The sequence below is a fragment of the Poecilia formosa genome, unplaced genomic scaffold (genome assembly GCF_000485575.1).
Source record: "Poecilia formosa unplaced genomic scaffold, Poecilia_formosa-5.1.2 Scaffold13, whole genome shotgun sequence".
Classification (NCBI taxonomy): Eukaryota; Metazoa; Chordata; class Actinopteri; order Cyprinodontiformes; family Poeciliidae; genus Poecilia; species Poecilia formosa.
Window position 1 is genome coordinate 970,160 of NW_006799952.1, and position 27,542 is coordinate 997,701.

Consider the following 27,542-nt stretch of genomic DNA (forward strand, 5'->3'; position numbering starts at 1 on the left):
TTTCCAGTAGCAAAAGACATTTTGATTCATGTTCATACGTCAAACAGTCTCATAAATTCTCTGAATCAGCCCGAAAGCTGAAAACATTTTGTTTCCAGTCAGCTCTGGACATTGCACGAAAATAAATCACTTTGAAGTTTCTGTGTATTTCTCAGGATGCTTGGTCAATTTCAATTCAACATGAAATCTGACAGGCGCTCATAACCAACAAAATCAAGAATCATTTTTCTGTTAAATAATCAATCAGTGTCCACTCGCTGTTGATTAAGAAACACACACAACAAAGAAAGCATCAAATAACAAACAAGCTACTTAAAAAAAAAGAGTACTTCTGGCCCACACACTACAGATTCAAGAATTAATATTTAACAGGGAAACAGAAACTAAAATCAACAATTAAAACTGATTCAGAGTCTCGCCATTAGATAATTCTGAACTCTTAATATTTAATATTGATCTGGGGGGGGATGGAAGATGGAAGCGTGATAGATTCAAAATCCCAGGATCGCCTTCATGGCTCCCCAACTTTGTCGGCAGCAACAGTAGAAACAACAGAGTGCCTTACTTGAGACCCAACTTGCTGTTTTGTCGGCTCCCGCTGAAGCAGCCCGGGTCTCCGTTTGGCCGATGGAGGTGTCTTGGCACAAATTGCAGTCCTTGCATACTGGGAGCAGAAGGTCAGAGTAAAACTGCATGAGATGCACTATTGCCTGGTTCTGCTCCAAGGATGGCAGGTGGCGTTCTTCCTTCTGGCACCGGGGGGACAGTTGCGTGGATGGTCCAAACTTTGGGTCACACTGGAACTGGTGGCTGATGCAATGAAGGATGCAGCTTAAAATAAATCACTGTGTTAAGCTGAGCATGCCTCCACACTGTGTGGGGAAACTTTTAATCTTTCACCAGTTTCACACAAAACTGCATACAAAAAAAAAGGTATGATGTGGACAACAACAACAAAAAAACAAACATTTAATGCAGCCAATGTGGGAATGGGCGATCAGTTCCTTTGAGTCCAGAAGAAAGCCTCCTGGTTATTGGTGTCCTGAGTTCACCTGCGGGGTTGGTGTGTTTTGTTGGGAGACGATTAACCAATCAGATGGCTGCATGTGTGGAATAGCTTCTAGACGAACACATCCTGGCAAGATCATATATGGAGATGCTGGGCCGACGACCGCAGCAGAGTTTGTTTTGACAGAGTCTCTGGTCCTTTGAGACAGCTTTCTAGGTTAATGTTCACATTACCTAAAAGCGCTACAGTGATGTTGCTGTGTACTTTTCACTGTGTTGTTTTCTAAGTTGTTTTTTTTTAATTATTATTATTATTATTCCCTGATCTTTTTTTTTTTTGTCCTCTTCTAGAGTGCAGCCCGGGTTTCTCCCTTTTCCTCCAGGGCTGTGTGAAGTTTTGCCCCCCTGGCTTCACATCGGGCCCACAGCTGCTCAACCTCTCTCTGGAGAACTGGGTGGACTTGTCCTCTGTTCAGGCCTGCCTGTCTTGCCACCCATCCTGCCTCACCTGCTCAGGCGCTGGACCTACAGACTGCCTGTCCTGTCCAACACACAGCCACTTAGTCTTCACCTCCTGCCTGTACCAGAACCAGGTCCAGAGGAAATCCCCCCTTACCGGAGGACTGCAGGGTGAAGAAGATGAGCCGGAGGTGAAGACACCAGCGGCGGCGGCGGCGGGAGCAAACGTGAACGGCGGAGGAGCTGAAGAGCCGCCAGGACTCAGCGCTGCTCCGCCCTCTCAGCTTCCTGTCGTCGTGGCGGTTCTCAGCTGTGCCTTGATCCTGGCTGCCTTCGTCGGGGTCTTCTTCTTGCTTCAGGTGCGCTCTGGAGACGCCGCTCTGACCTGGAGGACCAAACTGTCCTCTGTGTTTTCAGACACCAGGAGGACACGGCTGGGCCTCGGCTTGGGCTTCCAGCGGGGGCGGGAGAGGAAGGCTCGGATATGCTACAAGGGGATCCCCACTGTGTGGGCGGACGAGGACACCGTCGCCTGTGAGTCTGAATCAGACAGCGAGGAAGTGGACGGCCAGAGCGAGAGGACAGCTTTTATCAAGATGCAGAGCTTGCTGTAGCTGGAGCAGCTTCAGGCGCCGCGGTTTCTCACACCGCGGCGCGGAGGGTGTGAGATCTGACTGTGCCAGAGGTGATAACATGAAGGAGAAACACAGGCCTTACCGTCCCATCAGCACTACATCCTAATGCATTACCTATTTATTTGCCTTTTAATAATACAACTGATTTCACTGATCGCTTATGTCATCTGTTTTATCCATTATGTCCTTAACTCTGTCACCAATACAGTGTGTTGCAAAAGTAAAATAAAATAAAAAAAAATGTCCATGTTGTCTGGTAAAAACACCAACTTCAGTGTATTTCACTGGGATGTTTATGTGATAGACCACAAGGCGCCATATATTTGTGACATGAAGCTAAGAGTGTGCATATTTATATTTTACAAATAAAACACCTGAAAGGTATGAAGGACACCTGCACTCAGCTGCCAAACTACTTTGTGAAACCAACTTCTGCTGAAATTACAGCTCAGGTTTATTGATCGTTCAAAGATCAACCTTTATTGGGCCCCATTTTGTGTCCACATCAACACTGATCAGCTTCCTTGTCCCCTTATGATGTAAAGGATCCCCTCTGCATGATAATACCACCGTAATGTTGTCATGGAGAGGATCAGTTTTTGTTTCTGTTTATAACACAAAGTATTTTTCTTGTATCTCAGAAACTTACATTGTTGCCTCATCTGACCTTTGTGGTTTCACAAAGTAGTTTTGGGAGTACATGCTTTTTGTCTTCCCTCTACACAGCATTTTGCAAGCTTTAAATTGGAATTTTAATGGCCTTCTCTCTACAACATCTTTCTCATCAAATCTCCTCTGTTAGGACCAGATTTTCTAAGGGCATAACTAACAATTGACCTGTCAACAGATTTACTAATAATGTAACTTTTAAAGCCAGTGGTTTGCACTATAAACGGTGGCCTAACTACTAATGGGCACCACGCTGCATGCTTAACATTTTATTTGTAAGAAAAAACAGTTAAGCCATCTACAATTTATCGTCCATTTCATAGTCGTCCACAGTTCTCTGTTGGTCTATCATATAAAAAATATATTAAAGTATGAGACAAAAGAGGGAAAGTTTAAGGGGTCTGAATACTTTTGCAATGCATTGTATGAGGTGTTATGCAAATGTTACCATTCTTAGTTTAACCACTTCATCCATGGAGGACCCACATCTGGGGGGCAATAGCAGTGGTTCCAAGAGACTCTAGGGATCAAATTCAGTGCAGTTTGCTATCAAGAAGGCAAAATGTCAACTATAACCCGACATTCTTTATCTCCTATAATTCCCATAATGCAAAGCTGTACTTCATGAAGTAATGTAAGTACAGCTTACATTACTTCAGCTCTCTCCATGCTAAATGTCTTCCTACGTAAAAGCACATAATTTGGGTTGTAATGTCCTGCATACCGTCCTTACATAACTACTCTAGAGCCACACGTAGTAACAGCAGGCTGGGATCTGTGAGAAATTATCATAACTTGCTGATAAGAAAAAATATATATATAATAATAATAAATACATATACATATATATGCAGATGAAACCTTTTAAACCACGGAGCTCGTTACTTTATCAAGCACACATCTGATGGATCACAAAATCCAAGCCGAGCTTTGATAAATTTCCGTTTTGTATATATATTTATTTCCTGGCAGACTGGAGAGCGGGGAGTTGGGAGGTTTGCTTGCTGTTCATTAATAGTTGCAAAACTTTAATTTGAAGATTTCTTGGGCACAGTGGGACGCCGTGATAAAACATCCCTCAGGCTGTTTGAGCAGAAAAATGTGGAGGATGTTCCATTCTCGGTCGAGCCACAGTAGGAACACATATCTGATCTATCACTCAGAAAAACTTACTGACTCGTACATATTCACTGTATTTTTTATTTTTATTTTTTCTCTCTCTCTCTCTTTAATGACTTTATGAAATCAGTTAGCCTAAAGCTGCTTGGCCGACCTTTCGCCGCTCCGTCCCAATCGGTTGCTGCTGGTAAGAAATATGATCATTTTCTTCTCATTTTCCCCACAGAGCACGCAGTATATTGATTTTGCTCTGCCAGAACATTTTCATCAAGGTGAAGTTCCCTCCCTTTCTATTGTCAGCTCCATACATTAAATAGGCATCCACATGCTTTATTTCCCATTTGTGTAGACTTGGCTCTACACAGGCTGAATCAAAGCCTTTGGATCTAAAGGCTGGAATAATTGCAGTAGCTGAAAAAGGAGATATCTTGTATTGCTTTTTCTATGTGTGTTTTATAGCCCTTTTTTTTATTTAACTAATAATGGTTGTTTAAAGTTGTGGAGACGAGTTCCATGCTGGATTAAAAAGATTTTGGCTGTTGCGTAAATGTGACTGAGTTTGTTTTCACTGCCAGCTTTTAAAACTTGAAGGGTTTCGGGCGGCTGAAATTCTGCCCTGGATGCGCCAAACGCCACACAAGAGAGCAGATGGTTCATCACTTCTTTATTGCCGTACGCCACTGTTGCAAATGTGTTTCCTTCACTCGGAGCGTCAGGCTTTATCAGGGTGCCAGCATTCTGTCTGTGGCATGTATGCAGCTGCAGTGAGCCGCGCTGCCAGAACGCCTTCGAGAAACCGCTCTCTTCAGCTCCAAACAGCGAGGAATTTCTTGGTTTAAATTAACTCAATATCTTCAGTTGTGTTCAAATAACAGCGTTTCAACAACACTGACCAGATCGATTATCTCTTCTGGTATAAATTATATCTCTACACGGTAGTTAATTTAAAAGTAGGTTTTGTAGAGGAATGGAAAATCAGCAGACCAAATAACACCTGACACATGCAAGTTGCCGGTTTTGTGTCATTATTTTAAAGCTGGCTTTTTCTCAAATTGATGTTTATCAGAACTGCAAGTTGACTGTATGGGGTAAGCTTAAAACAAATAATCTATACCATACAGAGCATTAAAATGAAACCTGAAATATGTTGAAGAAAATGAAACACTACCATTGAAATGGATTAAAGAATAGGAAAATAATCATCAATCAATCCAAGGAAGCTCTACAGTCACCTGTAAGTTCCTTAAACACACCAAAGGACAAGCAGCATCTTGTTTCCAGAATAAGATTAAAGGGATAGTTCAAGGTTGTTGTTTTTTAAATGAGTTTTTAAAACTGTTTGGATTTTATTAATAGTTCTCTTAGATGCCAAACTACCAAGAGGAAAGGGAAGCATATCCTCAAAGTGGTGGAAGCTAAAAATCAGCAGCTGATTGTGAGTCTTCTTGCCCTCATGTGGCAACTGGGCTACTTTTGAATTTTGGGGATGGTACAATTTTGGCTTCCCGGCCCAAGCAGTTGATGAAGGTGGATAACTTTTTTTAAGCAAAAATCTTAATGACTAATGAAATTAATAATAGTGCTGCGAGTGTCTGCAGAATGCTTCTTGAAGTACCCCCAAATCCCTGCTAATGATAAAATGGAAATTTCCTAAATTAAACATGTTCCATTAAAATATTCTGTTACAATTAGGCTTTTTTTTTTATTTGATTATTTTGAAATTGGACTGATATACAGAACTTTTTCCCACAAAAATGTCAAGTATGTTTTATTAAAATATTGCAGGTAAAAATAAACTAATTCATAAACGGATGACCAAGTGGCACCACGCGGCAAGTTATTTTAGAATAAACTTCAGGTCTTTGTGCCTGCAGGAAAAAAAAAAAAGCACCTTTATTTGTTAGCTGCAGCTTCCTCATCTGAAAAGGTGCAGCTCACTGAATGCAGAGGTAAAAAGTGTATTTATTCTCTCCTTTGTAATTAGATCTGCTGGGAAAACTCTCCGCACATTTCACAAAGGGCCCCAGCTTCGCGTTTTAAATTATGTGTTTGGAGGCACTTCACCTCCTCATTGACACAATCATTAACAGTGTCTGCAGGCTGTGCAGCGAGTGAGACTGCAATGATCAACAATAATGTACTGTAAAATATGGTTTGGCAACAATAAAGTAGCACGTTAATTAGTGCAGTGAGAACAAATCAGAAGCCCGTTAGTTGACTTCACATTAAGTTCAATCGCGCGTCGTTTCAGGGTCATTACGCGTCGTCTGCTCGTGCTGAACCCGATGCAGTCGAGGAAACGTCGCCGTCTGCAGAACGTTTCTTCAGGCACCACCAGCTCCAAATCCCCGCTGACTCACCCCTTTTCTCCTGCCCGTCGATCTCGCCCACTTTTACAAAGCATGAACTGACATCTCGTTTTATGCTGTGCTTTCATTTCTGTAACCGATTCGTCCAACAGTTCCACTCAAAAGAGTGTTAAACTAGGCAGGACGTGGGACGTGGAACCTGAACGCTCAGTTCCCTGCAGGTAGACAGTTCAAGTAATGAAAGCTGAAGCCGCTGGACACTCGAGTTGTGATAGTATCTCTAAGGAATGGACTGAACTTCTCAACCCGACTTAATGTTGCCCCCTAGTGATCAAAAATTAATTATAAATGCAGCTGTAGTTCAATAGGTTACAATCACAGAAAACTGTTAAAGGAATTCGGTTCAGAAAGTGTATTTTTGATAATAGCTTGCAGGCAATGCACGTTCAAAATTGAGTTTCTTATTACCTTTATAACTGAACAATAAAATATTTATATAAAGAAACAGCCTAAGACGTATGTCCATGAGGTGGGCAGTGTGTGTACTTTATAACTGGACAAGGCCCCTTTGGTAGGAATAGGCTTTGTATTGCCACCATCTTTAGCATGTAGCTAGCTCTCAAAGACGGAAATAAGAGATGGAGTTCAGTGAATCGACAGCTTCCATCTGACGATTCAGATAAAAAGCAAACTAACATTTTGCAGAAGAAACCCACCGTTTCTTCATCAGAATCAAACACTTTGTATTTACTCTGGCTGCTCTGCAGGCTCAGCCACCCAACTATTCATCAGTATGAACACACCAGTATAAAGCAGGATGGAAACTAAACCGCTAAAGTGCTTTTAGAACATCTTTGGGGAAAAACGTCAATCTTCAGTTTTTGTCGAAACTCTTCAGCCTTGATTCAAAATTATATTTTGAATCAAATGGAAATCTGTCCGCCTTCTCATATTTCTCCTTGAACAAAAAAGGAGCCCTGCAACAGATATATTTGAAAATAAGTCAGCAGGAAAAAAAAAAAAAAAGAAGAAAAAACACGCAATTGAAGGTGTGGCAACATCTGGTTTGACAGATGTTCACAGCAGCAGAGGGAAATAGGTGAGCAGCCACATCTTTGACCTCTCGCAGGCCAGACAGCTTAAGGTCAGGGGGGCTAAAGCTGCAGATCCACTGTGGGGAAATGACGAGGCGAAGCAAGGTGACACGGCGGCACAGTTCAGAGAGCGACGGAGATGACGGCCTCAGCCTTAGACCGAGATGACAGGATCCTCCTGAGCAGCTGTAAATGGCAGACAGACGGAGCGCCTGCAGTCAGCCTGGGGGTAAAGAACACCGCGGAGCTGAGGCTGCTGCTAAGACTGCTTAAAGAAATTCATATTCCTCCCCAAGTCAAGGATCCCTGAATGAGGCTTCACCCTACTTATCAAGGTCAGTCAAAAAAAAATGGGTTTCAGTAATTTTTTTTTTTTAAGGACCATTATAAGTAATATTTTAGACTTAAACTGCAACACTCAGTTTAACACTTTGCAAACCAAATAGATTATATACACCCTCCCTAACCTAGTGGGTGCAAGTATTTAACTTGCCTGTTTTTTTTAAGCTCAGTGCTTTTCCATTTATAGGTTACCTGATTTCAACACCTTCAGTCGCAGTAAGCTTCATAGCCTACTGTGACTGGCTATGAAGCTAAACGACAGATTTTTCTTCTGTCATCGCCTGAAGAAAAATCAGGCAAGGCCTTTTTTTTTAATTTCCAGGGTTTAACATAAAGTTATACAAATACAGATTTTTTTTTTTAAACTAATTAAAAAGGCAATTTCAGAAAATGTGGGCTTCTTAAAGAGTTTTAGAGCAAAGAGAAAAATAAAAAAATAGAAACCTAGACAACATGACCATGATCCCAGCAGAAACTTTGCATTAAGTAGTAAAGAACTATTTTGATCCGTTATGTAGCAGATGAAGAGCAGTGGTTTAAAACATGAAGGAAAAACAACGTTTTCATACAGACTTTTACTGTGTTCAATATCCTTATGACATACTGACACATTGTGATCTTCTCAGGCAAGAAATCCGATTCGTTTATAAAAAAAAAAAAAAAAAGAACGAACGAACGAAACGATGAAATATGCATGTTACATAAAGAAGTGTAGACACGGTTTTATGGTCACATTGGGGCATATGAGCTGCGACTCATCAGGCAGAAAATTACACATTTGTGGTAAGATTGGAATTTGATTTATTTTAATGTCTTAAGCATCAAAAATAAAATAAAAAAGCATCCAGCTCAGATATAGAATCTGTTTTGAGTTTTGGAAAGAGTGCTTCCCCGTATAAACTGGTGATATTTGTCCAAACAAAGCGGCATCTGATCGCAGTCACAGTCAAAGCCCCAACAGTCTGAAGGGTTGTTCCTGTTTTTCTTACTATATGATCCAAAAAGGAGGACAAAGAAGCAGGAGGGTTTTTTTGTGTGTGTGTGTGTGTGTGTTATTTTCAAAAGCTAGATCCTTCATTTCTGGAATGAAGGGATGCATACGTAATTTTTGCAATATGGCCCTCTGATGCAAATTGATATTAATAAATGACACCCAAAGTATTGACTGGTCCCTGATAGAGTACACCCCCACCCTCAAAAAAACAATCAACCTCAAGTATTCACATTAATATGCTCAGACATAAATACCAATATATCTGCCGTTTGGTATACATGAGGTATAGTCTTTTTGCCTAATCTACTGCATATGGTTTGCTACAAGCGGGAGAATGATAGACACGAGCAGGAACCCTGCACACTGCGAAGTGGGAGAGGGAATCTGCGGACTATCTACAAGCACAAAGTGAGGAGTGGAGGGGAGGAGTCGTCCTCTGCGATTGATGAGAACAGTGGGCACTCATGGAAACACAGCTTAGGATTCGCAGCTCAGGCCCTTACAACAAGGACCACACATTCTGTTTCCTGCAAAAAAGAAACTATATTGGTACAAAAGATATGTTGGTGATCGATTTTCTCCCAGATTTGAGAAAAAAAGAAGAAAAAAGAAAATCATAAACCCAGACACCAAATAAAGCTCTGAAAATTGCACTCCAATGCATCACCATTCCCGGCCCCCTCCAGTCATTTGGGATATTTACATTCAGTAGTAGAGTCCACGAGAAGATAGAAAAAAAACAAAAAAAAAACAACAACAAACAAAACTTACAAAGCAGAAAAGAAAGTGTTTTCATATCTGATTGCAGACTCAGCTTTGACTGATGAGAAATACTAGCAGTCTTCCCCAGATATGGAACGACTTCAAATTCACCTCAAGTTCTGCTGCGTCTCCTCAGAGCTACAGCAGCAGCTGCTGATGTCTGCCCCCTGCAGTTCAGTCAGCGCCACTGCAGCGGACCCTGTTTCTCCGAGTTCAGCTCAACAATGCAGGGAAACCCTGACCCTGGTTCTTGATGTCGCTAGTCCGATGTGCGTTTACGGCTCTTAGCGCAGCTTGAGCTTGAAGGCAGAGATCTCCATGGGCTCCAGACTGATGATGGAGTCGTTGGCCAAAGGCATGCTGGAATGCATCAGGGTCAGGGACATGGGCTGCAGCAGCTGCAGGTCCACGTTCTTGAAAAGATTCGACACACTGAGCTGCAGAGAGAACAAAAGCAGAACAATCAGGACAGAAACTGTGTGTGGAAGAGGCAACATCCCCTTCTTGTTGGTTAAATTAGCTCATGGCAGATAGTTGATTACAGTGTCAGCAGAAAAATCTGAATCCAAACTCTGCCCCCTCTCTGCTTGCGTGTTTGAAGCAGAAACCAAATTGTTTGACGCGATAAAACCCAAAGCGATGTGTCAGAGTAGAAGCAGGTTTACAAGCACTTCAGTAAAAGCTTTCACACATTTAGGTCATAAAAATAGAAATATGTGGGTTGACAAATGCCATTAAAACGCTGGGAGGTCCGCTAACCCGCAAGAGCGCCAACATTTTTTTGGAAGGGGGAAACAAAATAAATATTGATGAAAACATGTAATAAAAGTATGTAATCAAACAAATGGACTATAATCTGAAATCCAGTCCCCATCTAAAGTGAGAGAAGTTATTGATCAAATTTTTAAAAACAAGATCTAGAAGCACAAGTCTGAATATGTTGCAAGTTTTCTTAAATTCAAGCGGTAAATATATTTATCGGCTCAAATAGATACACACGCCCCTACTGATATTTGGTTAAATGTCCCATCAGCAAGTTGTAGAGAAACGACTCCATTTTGCAGCAAGCAAGCAGCTTTTAGTGACATATTAAATGAAAACTCATCTTAAAAGCTGGACCTTAAACAGCTTAGATAAATAGACCTTTGAATTGTTTCCTTGGTGTGGGACAAAAAAAAAAAAAAAAATACCAGACGAGTCCATTCCAACACTTTAGTTGAGGTTTAACAAGTTCGTATTGAAACAGTTACCCGTCCCTGCGTCGTGCTGCAGTTGAAGCCAAGGTTTTGACCCTCAAATCCGCAGTCCGTAGCCAGGCGGTGTAAGAGCAAGGCGGTGTAGGGAGATGGAGACTCGGGATCCTTCTGCTCACATAAACACAGAAACTTTTTGTTTAAAAAAAATAAAACTGCACAGAACATTTAAAGCCAAAAGATTCGACCAGCTCTTCCACCTGACCTGCGTCTGGATGCTCCGCAGATTGAGCAGGTGGACATCGCAGGGAATGACGGACTTGAGCGGGGCGAACGTCTGAAGAGGAGGGATGCCGCGTCTTTTCGGCAGGACGGGCAACGCCAGGACCTCGTGGTTGAGCAGGGAGCTGGTGGCGTGGCTGACCATAGACGGGAAGCTCGTTGTTGCGCTGTCCATCATCTAGAGGACGCGGGGAGATTCACATGACAGCGTGATCATTACGACGCTGATGACTCGCCTCTAGAGATTCCTCTGTGCCATTACATGAGGAACAAGCTCTAATCACTGTCAGAGGAGGAGGAACGGCTCCAATTCTAGTCCTGACGCACGCAGCACAAATCACACCTTCGTGATGTCAAATGTGGAATTAAAAGAGTACCGAGGTGTTTCAGGATGTGATGTACTGCGACATCAGCAGCGGGATGACGGAACTACAACCGAAGTCCTCCGTCCTCTGCTAATTTGAATACATTTACATCACAAATCACCTCATTGCTTTCTCTCACCCGCTCTGTCATACTGAAGTTTAACTACAGCTACGAAGTGGAAGGAGGCAAAAGGGATTCAGCTGGAGCTACGACTACGGCTATGATCCACGTTTAAAAACATCCTCGCTGTTGCCTCGGCAACGTTACCTCGCGAACTCCGCCGCTCGGGATTTGAGAGAAGAAATAGCGCAACAAAGACGAGAGTTTGGCAAGGAAGCCATCATGCTGAGGGTAATGGAGTGGAAAAAAAGCAGAGGGAAAACAAAATTAGCAAGTGAAGAGGATGGCAAAAAAAAAGACAGATGGAGAGGTAATGAGTAGTGGGGGGTGGGACTAAAAGAATGGAGAAAGGTTTCATCGGTAAAAGAACGCAGAGGAAATCTGCGGTGAATTAAACAACCTTGAAGAAAGTCATTCAACCGTGATACTGATGTGATTAAAAGGAATTTTAACAGAATTTGTGTAGCATAAAAATAAAAATTGTGATACTGACCTTGTTATCAATTGATCTTCTCTCCAGTAGCAAGCGGAAACGATTCGCTGTCTTCTTGTTGTCTTTGAGACCCTGACCCAGCCCTCGATTATCATCCTGCATCAGCCGCCGGTCCATAATCACTTCCAGCTGACCTGAGGAGAGGGCAAACGGAGGCAACAGCTTTACAGCCAAGTCCCTATAATGAACAAAGAGGCATCAGTCGATGAGCGCAAACTATTTGAGCGATCAATCATTTACAAAGCGCTCGGTTTACAATATCAGAGTACGAGTTGCTTTTCTCTTTGAGCAACTCTCGGGAGGGAGATAAGGAGGAAAGCCGAGAGATTTAAACAGGCAAATACTTTTGGGACTTCCATTTAAACACGAAATGAGAAACGGTAAAAGTCTAAAAATGAGACGCAGACCGCTGTCCAGACTGGAGACGCCCAAAGCCTGAGCCGTGTGCAGCGTGAGGCGGTGGTGGCTGTCCTGGATGTACGCCTGGCTGGACATTGGGTAAAAGTTGCCTTGCAAAGGAAGCTTTTGGTAGAATCGACGGGGCTGGATCTACAAAAAAGTATTTTTTTTTTTTTTTAATAAATCAGAGCATGTTGCACTCCTAAGTTCTGTCAAGTAAGTCGCTCTGTTTTACATTTCCGTTTCTAACCGCAGAATGCAACTGACCTGGTAACCGTTGAGGTCTGTGTAGAAGACGTCTCCATTTTGGATGTTGGTGACCAGCCGCATGGACAGCTCCTTATTGGTCTGATCCCGGATGTCCACTAATATAGTGACGTCTACAGATAAGCCATCCACCCCTGCAAAACAGCATCACAACGTAGAACTAAACTAGTACCAGGAGTAAAACACACACATGGGATCTGGATTTCCTCTTACACCAGTCAATAAAAAAAAAATCTATCGAAAAGTAAATGTCAGCAATTTAATAAAAAAAAGTCAATCTCAGATTAATTACAACCACAGGGAAAGTTTGGTGTGTATAACCTGCACTGCTAAACATTTTAATGGGTTTTCTGTTGTAATCCAATTATGAGAAATGCAAGTGTTTTTTTTATTAGTTGTTAAGCATCATCATCCAATACTTTTATATAAAAGTTTCACTTTTGAACTGAATTTTTAAAAGTTTTTTTTTTATTCTAACTTGCTGATATGTACTCATAAAAACTTCTTAAATTATAAAAAAAAAAAAAAATACTGCCAACAGTTAGCTGGCAGAAGACAATAAAACTGGTATTTTACTCCACATTCTGGCTCAATCTGCACCAGATGGTGCAAAATGAGCCAAAAAAAAAAAAATTGAATAGAATAATCTGAGCTGTATCTATCAAGTCAATCTCTGTGTTTATTACCTGGCACGTTGTGTATGCGAACAGTCTGCTGAAAGTGCTGGTATTGTGCCACCACTTCAGAGAAAAGAGGCCCTTCGACAACACGCACCGCAGGAGGTTCTTTCTGGTTGTAGGGCTGGAAACAAAGAGCAGTCAGACAAGATGTGCTAAAAATGAGACACGACAGGCAATCAAACAGTGCAGAGCTCAGCCTGTACGGTTTGTTTCTTGAATCCAGTCTGCCTGCATGCCTGTCCTGAGCTACCCAGCAGGATAAAATGAGATGCTATCCATGGGAGACTCCATCAAAGCCTTTGGAGAGGCAAGTTAACACGTGAGATACAACCACGAGGATACCTTTGGTTTTCCATCTGGCAGGAAGAGGTAAGCGCCACTTTTGTCTTTCGAAGGACGCGTGCCGTAGATCATGAACTGCATTTGAACCTTAACCTCTTGTGGATCATCCTTACGCTTGATACTCTGCAGATAAAAAAAATGACACAAGCTGAGGCAAAGCAAAAAATTAAAGAAGTAGATAATAGATTGATTCACGAGCAACAAGACCAGTGTCTCATGTATATATGTTATACCTTTGAAAATAAAAAATACATAGAGAGGTCAACCTTGTCTATAAGCTGCTATGCTGTACACACCTTGACTTTGAGCTTCTTTAAAAATGTTTCATTACAAATTATTTCACTTTCCCCCCCCCTTTATTAACAGAATTGCTAACAAAAAATGTAAATGGTCAAAACATCCTGTACATATATCTGTGAGTGACTGTTAAGGTGGGCACACCTAAATCTTAAAAACATTTTATGTGTCAGTGTACTTTTATTTGCCAGCTGATGCTTTTTCCATGCAACTGAGCATTGAAGCTAACTAATTAAAAATGAGTAAACAGACTTTTAAACCGTTATACGGCATCGAAATGCTTGCAAAAAAATAAGAATAAAAATTCAGCAAATCTTGTCACTTCACCTAGTTCAAGCAGCAGCATCACCTTTGAATCCCTTTGGTAAAAAGCTGAATATTAACAGCATCACAGCAATCAAAGTGCGTGTGTATATATATATATATATATATATAAAAATTGGTACAAATAAAAAATAAAAAAAGGTAGTAATTTACATGGAGCTAACAGACTTGAAGTCAACAAAATCGGGAGAAACACAAACCTCCAGCAGGCCGGTGGTTCCAGAGAAACCCAGAGTCAGAGTCTGCGTGCTGATGTAAAAGGTCTGAGCGTCAGCCGGCTGAGAGCGGACAGGAAGGGGGTCCAGAGCCCGAGCAGAGCCGCTGCGCCCCGACAGCCTGAGCAGAGTGTCTGAGCGAATCGTCATGGGTGAATCGGCCGAGTCGTAAAGATGAAAAACAGCCAGGCCGAGGGGAGGCAGGCGGACCATGAATGTTGCCTGGACAGATTGAAGACAAGTTAAAGTTTTAATATCCAGCCATAATGGAGCAAGACAAACATTCCTAGCTTCATTTGTCTTTATTAATCTGGATGTCAAGTATCAACCACGAGGCGCTAACTATGGGGATTTTCACACCTGAGGTTCACTAAAAAAAAAAAGAAACGTTCACGTGTGTGAACCTGGCGACCAAAGCTAATGTACTACTGTCATGGTTTATTATCTGCATCAAATATTTAAGTTGGCTTCTGATTTGGCAGCTTGGTCAGCAGGAACTTTTGTGCTGCTTTGGTTTTATCAACTGATTCATGGTTAGATTTCTCCAAAGCGCAGTGTAAGATCTGAAACCTTTATTCTGGTTGTAAAAATAGATTCAGTGCATTATGACATGCACATAAATCAATCTAGAAAGTGCTCAGTTTGGGCTTTACACTAAAGCAGAGGCTTTTTTTTTTAAACTGAAAAAAAAAAACCATACTGGAAACTAAACTGAAGCAGAATTGAGAACCTTAAATAAATGCAATGAAATCATGTTTTCTCTCATTTTTTTCAGTCCTACCTTTACAAACATCTAGTTTGTTTAAACTTTACTAGAACTTCTACTAGAACCATTTGTTGGTCAAATTAAAAGTACCTGGAGCTAAACCAATCAAAAGATTCCTGTTTAATACTCTGGAGGTTAATTTTTGAACAGTCCAATTCATAAAAAAATAAAAAAAATACACACACTGACAATCAGCATCATAATAACACAAAATGACAGTCTCTTATCTTCCTCCAGTTTATTTAACCAGACACTCTCAGAGTTTAAGTAGGTTGATATGTTGCTTTTTGCTACACTCACAACTCAAAGTCAATCTTTTTATATTCCCAGGTGACGTTAATAAATCTTGTTCTGAAAGTCGTTTCACTCCCGTTTTCCAGCAACGATGGTAAGAGGTCAGCTGAGCACGGCTCGTTCAAAATATCAATTAACTAAAGTGGAGATCACAAGGCATCAGTTTGCAGGGATAAATGACATGTCTTGTTTAGTTCAACTGTTGCCACGCTCTAAGATCCTTCACAAAAACATGAAAACTGGGAGAAGATCAAAACAGACAAGGTCAAAGAGCCATCTGTTCTCAAAAGTTATGGTCAGCAGCACAAGAAAATGTGAAAATGATAACTTCATGTTCAATATTTTATTGTAAATATGGATTAATTCCCATAAACTTTCTGCCTTCAAAGTTTTTTCCTTCACTTTTCAGACCAGTCAATCAATTATTCATCTCACCTCGAATACCTCGGCACTCATTTGAGTAGCAGAGCTCCACTGAGCGCTCAGCTGAACAGGGAGAGTCTGTCCGTCTTCAGTAAGCACCCGCACCCTGACCGTGTTCACCAACACGGTGACGGCGCAGAGACGCTCCTGCTCAATGGGGTTGAACAGAACCAGGTATCTGGTAGAGAGAAATAAAAACATGAGCAAACGTGAAGGACAGCAGGAACAAAACAAAAAAAAAAAAAAGTGAGGGATGAACGTTTCACCTTGGTCCAGCTGGGTCCAGCTCAATTAAAGTGCGCTGAGGCAGAGAGTCCTGAGTCGCACGTCTGTCGTCCTAAAGAAGTGAAATATAAGGCATTGAGAATACTAAGTGTATGCAGGGTTTTGATATGATATGTCAGTCCACGTTTCCTCTCACCGTCTCTAGGAAGGGCTCTGTCTGGTAAAAACGATAAAACTCTTTGTTCTTCATCACCAGGAAATGAGCAGCGTTGATAATAACTCTCTTCAGTCCAATGAGTGCACGAAGTAATCTAGGGAGAATAATTAAATAAAATGACGCGTTTTCATACTACCCAGGAGGAAAAATAATATATATATATATATATCTCTATCTTCCTCTAATCCTTATGATCTTACTTGGTACCGTAGTCAATGACAACATTCTCCTTAGCGGTGCCAGTGATCGCATCGTGATGCTGGAAGAGGCCGACTGACCGCCTTGCATCTACCAGCAGGGCGTAGTCAGTCACTGGGTAGCGACCCTCCATCCCAGCATGCCGAGCGTTTGCTACTGCCAGGCTGTAGAGAATCTCTGCCCCTCTAAAAAAACAAAAAAAAAAAAAACAGAAAAAGGTGAGACTTGATCTTTGTTGAGCTTCAGTCACGTTGACATAAGTGGGTCATGCCAACACCATTTACAGTTTAGTGGAATATTTTTAGCGACTGATGAAAGAAATATAGTCTAAACTAAAAGCAGTAAGTTAAAGACCAGTTATACAGTTCATAAACTTTTTTTCATAGCAATATTACACACATTTACAGTTTTTTTCAGTCTTGCTTTTGTTTAAGTTCAAATGCAAAAATGTTATGAACCAAGATTTTTCCACAGTGGTCAGAGAGAGGGTAATGGATGGACGAACAGAGGGATGAAAAGATGAAATGGATGGATGATGGACTGATTGCCAGATGAATGGACATTTAAAAAAAGGGATGAATGGAAGGAATGAACAGAGGTGAACAAACGAGACAGAAAGAGATAATAGACAAATGGATGATAAACAGAAAGATGAGCAGACATGGATATGGAAGGATGGATGACTGGTTAAACAGAGGGACAGCTACAACCTTTATTGAGACAATGGGATACGGGATAAAGTCTGGGGGAAAATGTATATTTAACATCCATCTGGAAAATACCTAACATAACACTGCGTCACTTTTTCCCCCAACCTCATCAGAACCTTGCAATTGTTGTTAATTAACACAGCCGTTACTAAACATAAAATCTCCCTCACCTCAGATGTGACTCAATCACACGGTCCAAGCTTTTGTAAAAGGGTCTGGAGGTGTAATAGCCCGTCCAGTAGTGGTCCTCGCGGTCTGCGTAGGCAAAGAAATCCCCACTGAGGACAGGAAAGTCACCAGGTCTGGATCCCTGAGGCACTCCGTAGGCTTTGTACAGAGCACTGAAGTAGTCTGTGAGGGTCCCAAACTGAGCCTGGAGGTGGGAGTCGGCACGATAAGAATAAAGTCCTATTCTAAGAAAGCTACACAAAAGAAGTCTTTCATTATTATAATATGTGGGGGTTTTTATCTAAGGCAAGAACCAAGTCTTGACAGCTTCTTTGTTCAGGCAGCGAGTTAATGTACAGCTGTATAATTTAGTCTTCCACTGAAATACACTTCATGCCGAGATGCATAAAGGTAAAAAAAAAAAAAAGAAAAAGAAAAGAAAGCCCACCTTCGGTGAGGTAATTTGCGACACCTGATAAACCCTTCCCTCACCTGAACGTGCAGCTCAGGGTGCGAGTTCATGTAATCAAACAGCTTCTGGTAATTGATGTACTGCTGATCCCACTCCAGAGCCTTATCGTAGCGAAAGTCGTCTCCTAATGGAACCAGAAGCACCTTGCTGCGGTAGAGTTTAGACTTTTTACGGTACTGATCCAGAAGCAACTGTGCTCTGTGAACGAGAAAAGAGGAGCGTGATGAGAGGGGAAAATAAAAACGGCGTTTTCATGTCCTGAACAAGCGCATCCTCTGAAAGCTGGATAATATGGCTCCAGACCGATAAGCGCTCAGTGTCCACCTCCTGCAGTTTATTCCTTCCCCCTGGCTGTCGTCACTGGCACGAGTTCAAGTAGAGTTTATTAAGGGACCATTACAGAAAACATTACACTGACAAATCTGCTGTGGGTCTTGCTGGAGGTGAATACTAAAAACCATGCAGAAAATATAAAATGTATTCAAATAAAGAGGAGACACCCCAACCAATCCTGGATTGCAGTATACAACTTTACCATCCAATGCTTATTTACAGCTCTCTAAAAAGCCTCAGTGGCAGTCGCTGCACGGTCCTACACACCCCTCAGCAATTTATGACGCCGTTTACAAGATAAACAAAGCAAATCCTCACCTTTCTGCAACATTGGCCTCCACCACGGATTTGGGCGGCACTTTCCAAGGGCAGTTGATCCGACCTCCCGGTAATCTCTTGAAGTCAAACTGGCAACAGATCTTCGGATCAGGACCGCAGGTGTGAGGCACGTCGTAGCTGTAGAAGGGCATCATGTGGCAAAAGATGTCTGTGCTGGAGCCAGTGTCTGACAGAGCAACAAAGTAACAGGAGGCAAACCACAAGTTTAAAATGTAGCACTTATTTCACGTGATGCAATAACAAGTTCGTGCAAAACTCAAGTGGAAGAAAAATGATGCAAAGTTTAAAAAAAAAATGTTTTAGGAAGTGATCCACAGCTAAGGTAAGAAGAAAGTATTGACAGGGCGACTACTGCAATTGTTAAAAAAATATGCATCTTTTTCCTTCCACAACTTTGTGTTTATGTACCACATAAAATCTCTATGCAATACATTCAAGTTTCAGGCTGTAATGTGAGAAAATGTGGAAAACTTTAATTGGTATGAACACTTCAGCGAAACGCATTACTTCCACTATTAACAGCGTTCCAAAAACAACATGGTTGACACAGAAAGCAAGTTTTCCCTCCAGCATTGCTGCATACAAATTTATGAGCTTAGTGTTCGTAAGTGTTGTCTGGGGATGAACATTAAATGGCTAAATGAAGCCCCATAAGTACAGGCAACAACACATTTACAACATCTTCTACTGATGGCATTTCCAGTAGGAACAAATGAGCACTCGATCATCGGCACAAATGAGGGAAGAAAAGAAAAAAAACAACAACAAAAAAACAGCTCTGTTTAGGTCTTTACAGCATACACTTAAAAAAAAAAAAAAAAAAAGCCACCATTTAATATATTACAAGTGTTTCGGCTCATTCTTAAACGAGTTTGAAGAGGAGCACTAAAAATCTGAAGATGTCTTTGGCACTGGTCCACTCACCCCAGGCTTGTCTCCACATAAACTCCAGACTTCTGGTTGAAGAAAAGTGTTTTTTAATGGAGTAGTGGATCCTTTGGATCAACATGCTGGTCACGTTAGCCCTCTTCAGCAGATAGGGCATGGTGGCACTGTGACCGAAGGGGTCCACCGCCCACCCACTTTGAGGAGTAATACCTATAGCAGCAAGCAAATATTTTAGTTCCATGCTTTGGATAAGGAAGGGAATGCATTTTTAAAAAAAAAAAAAAAAAAAAAAAAGAAATCACACTCCACAGCTAGTGATGGAAATCATTTCATCACCCGCTGAGCAAGACGCTACATCAGCTGAAATGTGGGATGTCGGGGCCTAAATTTCACTATCAAGCACAGCGAGGGGTGATATATTTTATAGTCGTGTGAAGGCAGAGCTACTCAAACTTCTCAGAGTGGAGCGTCTTAAAGATTTCAGCATCAATCTTGGAAATATAAATGAAAGTGCTGAAATGCGTTACCCAGATTTCTCTCCAACCACTGATGCCCTTCAATGAGTTGATCTATCATAGCAAAGTAGTGAGCGTTGGCTTCATCCGTCATCACCCAGCCTCCTGTCACAATCTCTAGCTGCCCTCCAAGGATCAGTCTGTTAAAAAGAAAGGATTAGGAGAGCGAGGTGAGAATAATCCAGCCCTAATGTGAGAGAGTCCCACTAACCACATAAAAAGCTATAAATAGAGCTGACATAATCTGCCAGCAGATACCACCCTCTGTGTAGGGAACTGTGCTGAGGGCTTCGAGTGTCTGCATCGACTAATTCTGAAGATAATTGGCAAAACTCGCAAAGCTGTGACTCACTTGCGCATGGCTTCCTGTTTGTAGACGTCTGCAGTCTCCCACCACTTGGCGAAGAATGAAATCTCTGACCAGATGAACTTCCTCCGAGAATCCTCGGCCAGCTTCACGACCATGTTGTTTAAAATATGCTGCGTCTGGTCTGTGAAGTACTTGTCAAAGGTCTTGACCCAACCTAGCAACACAGGAGGACCGAGAGACACGCAGATGGCTCATCGCAGACTGATCCATCTCTCTGAAGCAACCCTTCTGCCATGATTATCAAGCCAATTGAAACAAAAACAAAGGACAGGTGGACAAACAACCCGGACGTAAAAGTGCTGCAGAGCACCAAAAATAAAACTCAATTTATTCAAAGGCAGCTGGTCCACTCGGAAAGCCTCCTCGCGTCATACGAAAAGCTATTTTTTTTTACTTTTTATATATAAAAAGTTCAAGTTTTATATATAAAATATGCAGGAAAGATTTGTACCACAAATTCTGTAGAGATAATGCTTCATATAGTAGATAAGAAAACTTTACATTTATAAAGAAATATTGTTCCTACTCTTAATGGACAACTTTCAAGTCTCTGCAGCCTGTCAACACATCAATAACTGTCAATTTAGCGAGCAGACATCACGGATGAGTAAACAAGTATAATGGAAATGTCAGTCTTAAGTACAATCTCAGCCAATCACGGCTCTAACAAGCTACAGTTTTCCAATACCAATATCATCCTAATTTCATTGTTTGGGGCCAAACCGTCAGTCATGTCAGCATTATGACGACAATAATAATGACGGATGCATCAAATTTATTCATGAATCCCTAATTCTACTGGCCTATCCAGGCAAGGTTAAAAGTAATTGATTTGACTTTCTCTCTACAAACTTGACCCGAGATTTAGTCTCTCCTTTGCCGTGATACTAGGTCTAGAAAACCTGCAAATAGGACCGCTATAATCAATACCTTCCCTACAGTTAAAAGTCCTTTTAATAAAATATCAGAAAAGGCGTCTGACTTTTTTTTTTTTTTTTTCCCCCCCAAGCTGTTTGGAGCTTAGCGTAAATCAGAACTTCCCCTCCCCTCCTAATGCTGCACACTGCTGGTCAGCTTCCTGAAAGAAGGCTGAAGATTGGTCTGATTGAAAATATTTCCATTTACAAGTAAATCAATACAATTCAATATGAAAACAAAATGAGGCGGGACTCACAACCTGAATTGGAAATGGCAAGCAATGAGTGCCATGTCTGTAAAGTAACCGACTGCAGGGTAGTAACCTGAGCAGACATCCCAACTATGTCTTGTCATCAATAATAGTTATACGACATAGTTTTACATCTTTCTATATTACAGCATTTTTCCCTTCGGCCTTATACTGTGAGAATTAGACCATTCTGCGCATTGTTGACGAGTTCTACTTACAAAAACAGTCTCCAATAAATATTTGACATTCAAAAGCACAGCTCACCTGGATCGTTGTGAGAATGAGGAACCACAAACACCTGCAGAGGTTCATTGTCCCACTCATCAGGTTCATAAGTGATGTCAAAGCCCTGCTTCCACACACCGCCGTCAGGGTTGTCAAACTTGAGAAGGGAGTACACATCCAGCATCTAAAGCAAAACATTTGACAACGGTCAAAATAAATTGAGTTTATTTGGTGATAGTAGAGAAAATGATAAGCAGGCACTGTCAATTATAAAAATTCATTCATATTTAAATGGAGCTTGTTGACAACAGCAGTGGCCCCTCAGAGGACCCATGTACTTCAGGAAAAACTTGCCTGACATGGCAAAAGCAAGGAAAAAATCTGACTCAAACTCCCCTGTCAACAAATTGGGTGGATTTAATTAGCTCTGTAGAAAGATGGTTGTAATGTGTTGCGTTTTCTGTTGGAAAACTTCAGAACACCGCCAGATGTGCATTTTCCATGTCCCTAGCTGGTTCACCTCATAAAACACATACTAAAGACCTACTTCAAATCAACTGTGCACGGCTGATTCTTATGTTGGAGCTCGTAAATAGACTAAACTTCAAAAGTTATTGCAGTAATAGTATTTGCAATATGGCAATTGCAAAGAATTGCTGTAATCTGCATGCACAACTAGGCATCAACATATCTATTCCATGTTGGTTGAACACCCATTGCGCTGATCCGCTGCATCTTATTTATCCACAGCACAAAAAGTAAGGAAATTTGCTTCTGATCGAGTTCCTTTTTTGTTTGACAATAAAGTCTAAATTGTACATCATTTGCAAGGAAAATACATTAAAAGGGTATTTAATGTATACCCTTTAATGTATACATTAATCTCTCTCATCAAGAGAGCGATGCGAATTGCATCCATGGAAAATTTAGAAACTCCTCTCTGCAATGAGGGGTAAAGAGACTCCTAAGGACATGATGATGACATTCACTAGTCGCACAAGTGATTGCAAAATTTTGTTTTTGGCGTCTTATTTTAAAGAGGGGAATATTTACCTGTACATCTGTTTGAGCACGGGTGCCAACAGCAAACTGGCAGTCCTGAGGCTTCACAGCAAGGAAACTCGGGCGACCATCAAACGGTAGCACCCAGGACCCATTGGCGCTTCTGAACGGCAGGTGGCCGCTGGGAGACACAGCTCCTGTGTCTGTGAGCTCCATCACAGAGTCCTTTATGTGGCTGATTATTTGGTGGTTTTCCTCCAGGAGCTGCTCCAGCTGCTCTATCCGATTCTGGAGGACAGAGATTTGGCTCTAAAAGAGAAAATAATCATAAACCAGAGAGCTGTGCACTCCTAATCTAACAGTACCCATAGGCTGACAGTGGAAATTAAGTAAATGTAATGTATTATTGCAGTATGTTTAAAGTTAATGAGTCTGTATAAAAAATAATTTACAACCCATTTAAGCCTTGTTTCTACAGCACAAGTCAAATGAATCTGAATAATTAGACATCATTCCTAAAAGATGTTGAAACGTTTAATTTAGGCTTGGCACACTAAACACTTTCTGTAAAACAAAAAAGATAAAATAAACGCTCTCATTAGGTTTACAAAGTAAATATGCTGCCAGGCTACAGCAGGAATTCTTACCCGTGGAAAGTTTCCTCCATTCTGTCGCCTTGCAGGGTCATGCTGGACTCGGTCCAACATCAAATAAAGAGAGAACACGGCCACACAGAATATGGCCCCTCCGCACACCGTCACCTGTTTCCTCAGCTTCATCCTCCTGTGGAGCGGTCCTTTGCTTCCTCAAGACTCAGATGTATAAAAAAAAAAAATGACCTTGAATAGATCTGATGTTTTCAACAGAAAAGGCAAAAAGGTCCAAGAGAACTGGAAAAAGTAATGATGGAAACTAAGAATCTATGCCAGCGTAGAATCTGTGATGCCTGCAACCTCCACTCACCACACCGGATATCACAGTGACAGGAGGCTACTGCAGTAGAGGCTGTGGAGAAGCTCCTGAAGCAGCAATTGCTGGCAAAAAGTCTGTCAGCTCTGGCCAGAACCACAGTCACCGGTGGTCTCCTTCAAAGTGGCCCTTGTGCTCAACCATCCAAACTGATGAGATTGCAGGAAAAGGAGGAAAGAAAAAAGAAAAAACACAACACAGTAGGGGCACAAATAGTGAGACTAGTGTCCCCGTAGCATGACTGTTGTTGCTGTACACCTGCTCTCTTGGTCCAGTCCCCACTCCCACCGAAAACTTTAAAACTTTAATCCTCCTGCACGACCAGGGTCAACGCCCTTTTGCTTCGGCTGCCGCTACAGTTTGCACACAGAGCAGTAGTGCAAATGGAAAAGGGGAAAAAAGCTTGGTTAAAAGTCACGGCAGCTTTTTTTCCCCCCTTTTTTAAACTCAAGGTTCACTCCAAAGCAGTTCCAGGAATTGAAATGATACAACCGCTATCCTTCTCTCTGTGGCATTGTGGATAAACATCGACTCTGGCAGCACGATCAGTGTCTGTCCTTGGATAACAAGTGCAGAGGCAATGTCACATTTGAAGGTCCTCTTCAGCTGCAGAGAGAGGGGAAAAAAATGCAAAAAGGTATAAGTGCATTTTCATAAAATTTTTATATTAATTAAATTTTAACAATTTTCTTAAAATGTAAAAGTCACATCCAATATTAAAAAACAAGGGTTTTTTTTCCTCATGTATTTTTGGTAATTTCTGTAATTGTGAAATTCAGCTTATAAAACCTACAGTTCTTTTAAATTTTAACATGACAAAAACTTCTGTTCTGGCTTTCACAACCATGAAGAAGCAAACACTTCAAACATTTAAAAATAAGGGCAAACCGCAAAAAAGGCTTTGCTAAAAAAAGTTGGTGATTTACACAATGCTGTAGCCAACCATACTGACGGCAAGTTGAGTGAAAGAAAAATACGTGTTTGAGAAATAAAGAAAAAGTGTTTCAGCAACAGGATTGTAAAACAAAGTTCTTTTAAGACTTTGGTCATTTACAAGCTCTCAATGGCTTGAGAGCCAGACACACCAGAGGGACATAGATTAGGTTGTTTCAGGTCCAGTGTGAGGTTTTCACAGTCATTAATAATTTGGGGGAAGCCATATTCATCAAAGTGAAAGAAATTAATGTTTTAAATTCATATCACTCTGTGTGTCACTAATCTATACAACATTAGTGTTTAGGGTTTTTTTTCTGCATCCTATTTCAAGATGACAAAAAGTTCAAAAACTCCAAATTCTGAGAGAAATATGTAAATAGATCTGCGCAACATGTTGCCTCACATTTCCATTCCAACAAGTGCGACATTACCATAGCAGCACACTGCTGGGATGCTATGTTTAATAGGCTTTTAAATGAACAGTGCCAAGCATTAAAAGTCTGCTTGCCAGAAATATATTTGGTCACGTGGGTGAACTTTCACTGCCTTTATGTTTATAGATTTTAGTGACCAAGATTATTAAGCTCTGGAAGAATAGTGGTGACATCTTGACAATGAACAAGCAAGCAAGAAGTGAGAAAAATATGGGTTAAACAATTTGTACTGCCACACAATACTCAACAAAATTGCAATGTCCTGTTTTCCTAATTTCATGCCCCATTTATCAGAGAACCCATCAAAACAGAGTATATTCTATTGCTTCTATTAGGTTTTTAATATTTTCTTCTTGTGCAAAGCCATGATCATAATCTTCCAAAGTCATAGGCTGGAAACATATTAGCATTACCACAGGGAACTGAGATAATAACTTGGCACAGCCATTAGTTAAGGCTGGCTGCAAAAATGGCCGTTCGTTCCACAAGAAGATGATATTTTCTTAGACCATCTGGAGCTAAAAGGATCCAAAAGGAACCGTCTTGATGCACATTTGTAAACAGAGGCAACAAATAGCTGCAGCCTGTATTCAAGCAGCAAAATAAAAATGTCGACCTAATACTAAGAGGAGTTCACCGTTATCAAAGAATAACGCATATTGTTTAGCTAGCATTTGTTCGCCTGAATGGTATTCTTCGGAACTACTGACCCAGAGGTGACACCTCTGTAAATGTTTTATTAGAATTAATCTTACTTTGCCATCTCTCAGCTAACATTTGGGACAAGCTTAGTTGCTTCAAACTTGAGCCAACTACAGTAATCGCGTTTATTTGGACAATATCCCTGCCAAACCAGTTCTCCAGGAAGCGTAGGTGAAAGGAACAGCCTCTGTCAAACTTAAAGTCACTTCTATAAACGATAGATATGACAGCCAAACAAGCTAGCGCTAGCTTCCTGTACATACCAGAACAGAATTTACACTGTCTAATAAATTCAATTCATGAGTCCAACACGGGTAGCTTAAAGTTTCAAAATGACATTTACATTTTGATAAACAATTGCCTCTGTTTTCTCTCCAACAAACGTCTCGAAAGTAACAAACGACATCAAGTAGAAAATTTGCTAACATTAGACAAACCGAAGCTGCTGGTATTTTTCTGGCTAACAACTCACTTTCCATGTAAACCTCCTCAACTAACATTTCCGTATGATCGTGGTTCATTGCAGATAAAAAATAATAAGAAACCCAGGCTTACCCGTTAACGATAACACGGCGGTACTCCAGCAGAGTGAAGAAGCCCAGCAGTGGTGGGGTTTCTGCTTTCCGCTGCAGGCAGACGGATTAGTGAAGTAGCATTTTGAGCTTAGCAGTTAGCACCGCCGAGCTGCTACAAAGGCTTCTGGGAAGAAATGAGCTGCGTCGCTGATTGACCAATAGCCTCAGCTGCTTGCTGTGCTCGTCTGTCCTAATGTTGAAATTTATTATTTCAGAGCCTGCAGTAAATTCAGAATAATCGAATGGAGTTTATAAATTATTGTGTAACTACATTGTAGGATTGACAGTCGAATATGCTCACAAGCAGCACAGTACAAATGTCAAATTACTTATAATACTAGCTTATCGAAGAGGGCCACCAAATAATAATAATAAAGTCAGAAATTTTTAACATCTCCTTCCTGTTACCAGTCGAGTTCTTTTTCATTCTATTTATTAGTTTAATTGTCTTGTTTAGTTGCAAAAAAAAAGTGATTAGTGGGGTTTACTTAAAGATTAAACTCATAGAACTTGCAATCTTTTGAGATCCACTTCAGTCATTTTTTTATTAACACCCAAATTGCAGTTTGCAACTCCAGTATGAATAGCCACTGGTAGATGTTGTAGATATGCAGCAGAAAAATATGTAAGAGTGTACAAATACCAGCAAGTTGGTTCAAGTAGGTATACAGTCTGTTTACAGCTTTGTTTGTCCTGTGCTAGATTAGTTGGTTAAAAGAGAAGATGACGCTTTCTCCAGACACCAGTGCACCACTTAAATAGCTAACCTACTATACATTATCTATAATAAAATATGCAGTGCTTGTTTTTGTTGTAGTTGTGTTGAACCCTGGGTAATTACAGTGGAAAATAAAATAAACGAAATGATTTGTATATAAAATTATCATGCAAACATACTGTGACATAATGGAGCCTCATAATCAATCTAATACAAGGCTCACCTTTACTGGTGTTATAAAGTTTAAAAAGTGAAATAAAAAGGTGAATGTTCTTGTAATTGCTACTGTAGATGTATCTGTAAGCTTTATGTTGAAAATCTTATCATGTGTCTGACTCGTCCTCTGAACCACTGTGCAGGTAAACAACACCCGTAACACCCTGAAGGGGTAATATAATAGTCCTTAGCATGTGACTGTTGTTGTGTTTTAATGACTGTTGGTTAATTTCTAGAAACAGGAGATGACCTTACACTTCAATAATTAATCGGAAGATTGAAGCATGAGCAAATTTTTTTTTTTTTTTTT

The 27,542-nt window shown here is 40.9% G+C and overlaps 2 protein-coding genes across 5 annotated transcripts in view; one reads left to right on the forward strand and one right to left on the reverse strand.

Annotated features, from left to right (window-relative positions):
* The window catches only part of furinb (furin (paired basic amino acid cleaving enzyme) b), a 125,805-nt gene extending 122,213 nt beyond the window's left edge, over positions 1-3,592 (forward strand). For all 3 annotated transcript variants that reach the window (XM_016668041.1, XM_007545496.2, XM_016668040.1), the window contains one exon: positions 1,360-3,592. In XM_016668041.1, coding sequence (XP_016523527.1) covers positions 1,360-2,081 — 722 coding nt within the window. In that variant the 3' untranslated portion in view covers positions 2,082-3,592. The remainder of the gene's footprint in view (positions 1-1,359) is intronic.
* Positions 3,593-8,195: 4,603 nt separating this feature from the next.
* On the reverse strand, positions 8,196-26,441 carry man2a2 (mannosidase, alpha, class 2A, member 2). Of its 2 annotated transcripts, XM_016668042.1 has the most exons (24): positions 26,279-26,441; positions 23,330-24,257; positions 22,734-22,991; positions 21,720-21,864; positions 20,270-20,441; positions 19,930-20,057; positions 19,439-19,612; positions 18,494-18,680; positions 17,863-18,040; positions 17,373-17,575; positions 16,495-16,677; positions 16,274-16,388; positions 16,119-16,189; positions 15,865-16,030; positions 14,355-14,591; positions 13,534-13,656; positions 13,198-13,312; positions 12,512-12,645; positions 12,253-12,394; positions 11,846-11,979; positions 11,500-11,577; positions 10,850-11,044; positions 10,642-10,755; positions 8,196-9,828 (listed from the first exon to the last, which is right to left on the reverse strand). In XM_016668042.1, exons 2-24 carry the CDS (start codon positions 23,459-23,461, stop codon positions 9,676-9,678), a joined length of 3,537 nt encoding a protein of 1,178 aa, XP_016523528.1. In that variant the 5' UTR covers positions 23,462-24,257; positions 26,279-26,441; the 3' UTR covers positions 8,196-9,675. The 2 variants fall into 2 exon arrangements, with proteins under 2 accessions (XP_016523528.1, XP_007545559.1); XM_007545497.2 differs by lacking the exon at positions 11,500-11,577 and having other exon boundaries at positions 26,279-26,440.
* Between the last annotated feature and the right edge of the window lie 1,101 nt (positions 26,442-27,542).

Coding starts and splice junctions, on each gene's coding strand:
- man2a2 (XM_016668042.1), bottom strand. CDS start 23,461: ATGAAGCTGAGGAAACAGGTGACGGTGTGCGGAGGGGCCATATTCTGT. Junction 11,045..11,499: donor CGAGCGGCGGAGTTCGCGAG/GTAACGTTGCCG, acceptor CGCGTCCTCTAG/ATGATGGACAGCGCAACAAC. Junction 10,756..10,849: donor TGCGGAGCATCCAGACGCAG/GTCAGGTGGAAG, acceptor TTATGTGAGCAG/AAGGATCCCGAGTCTCCATC.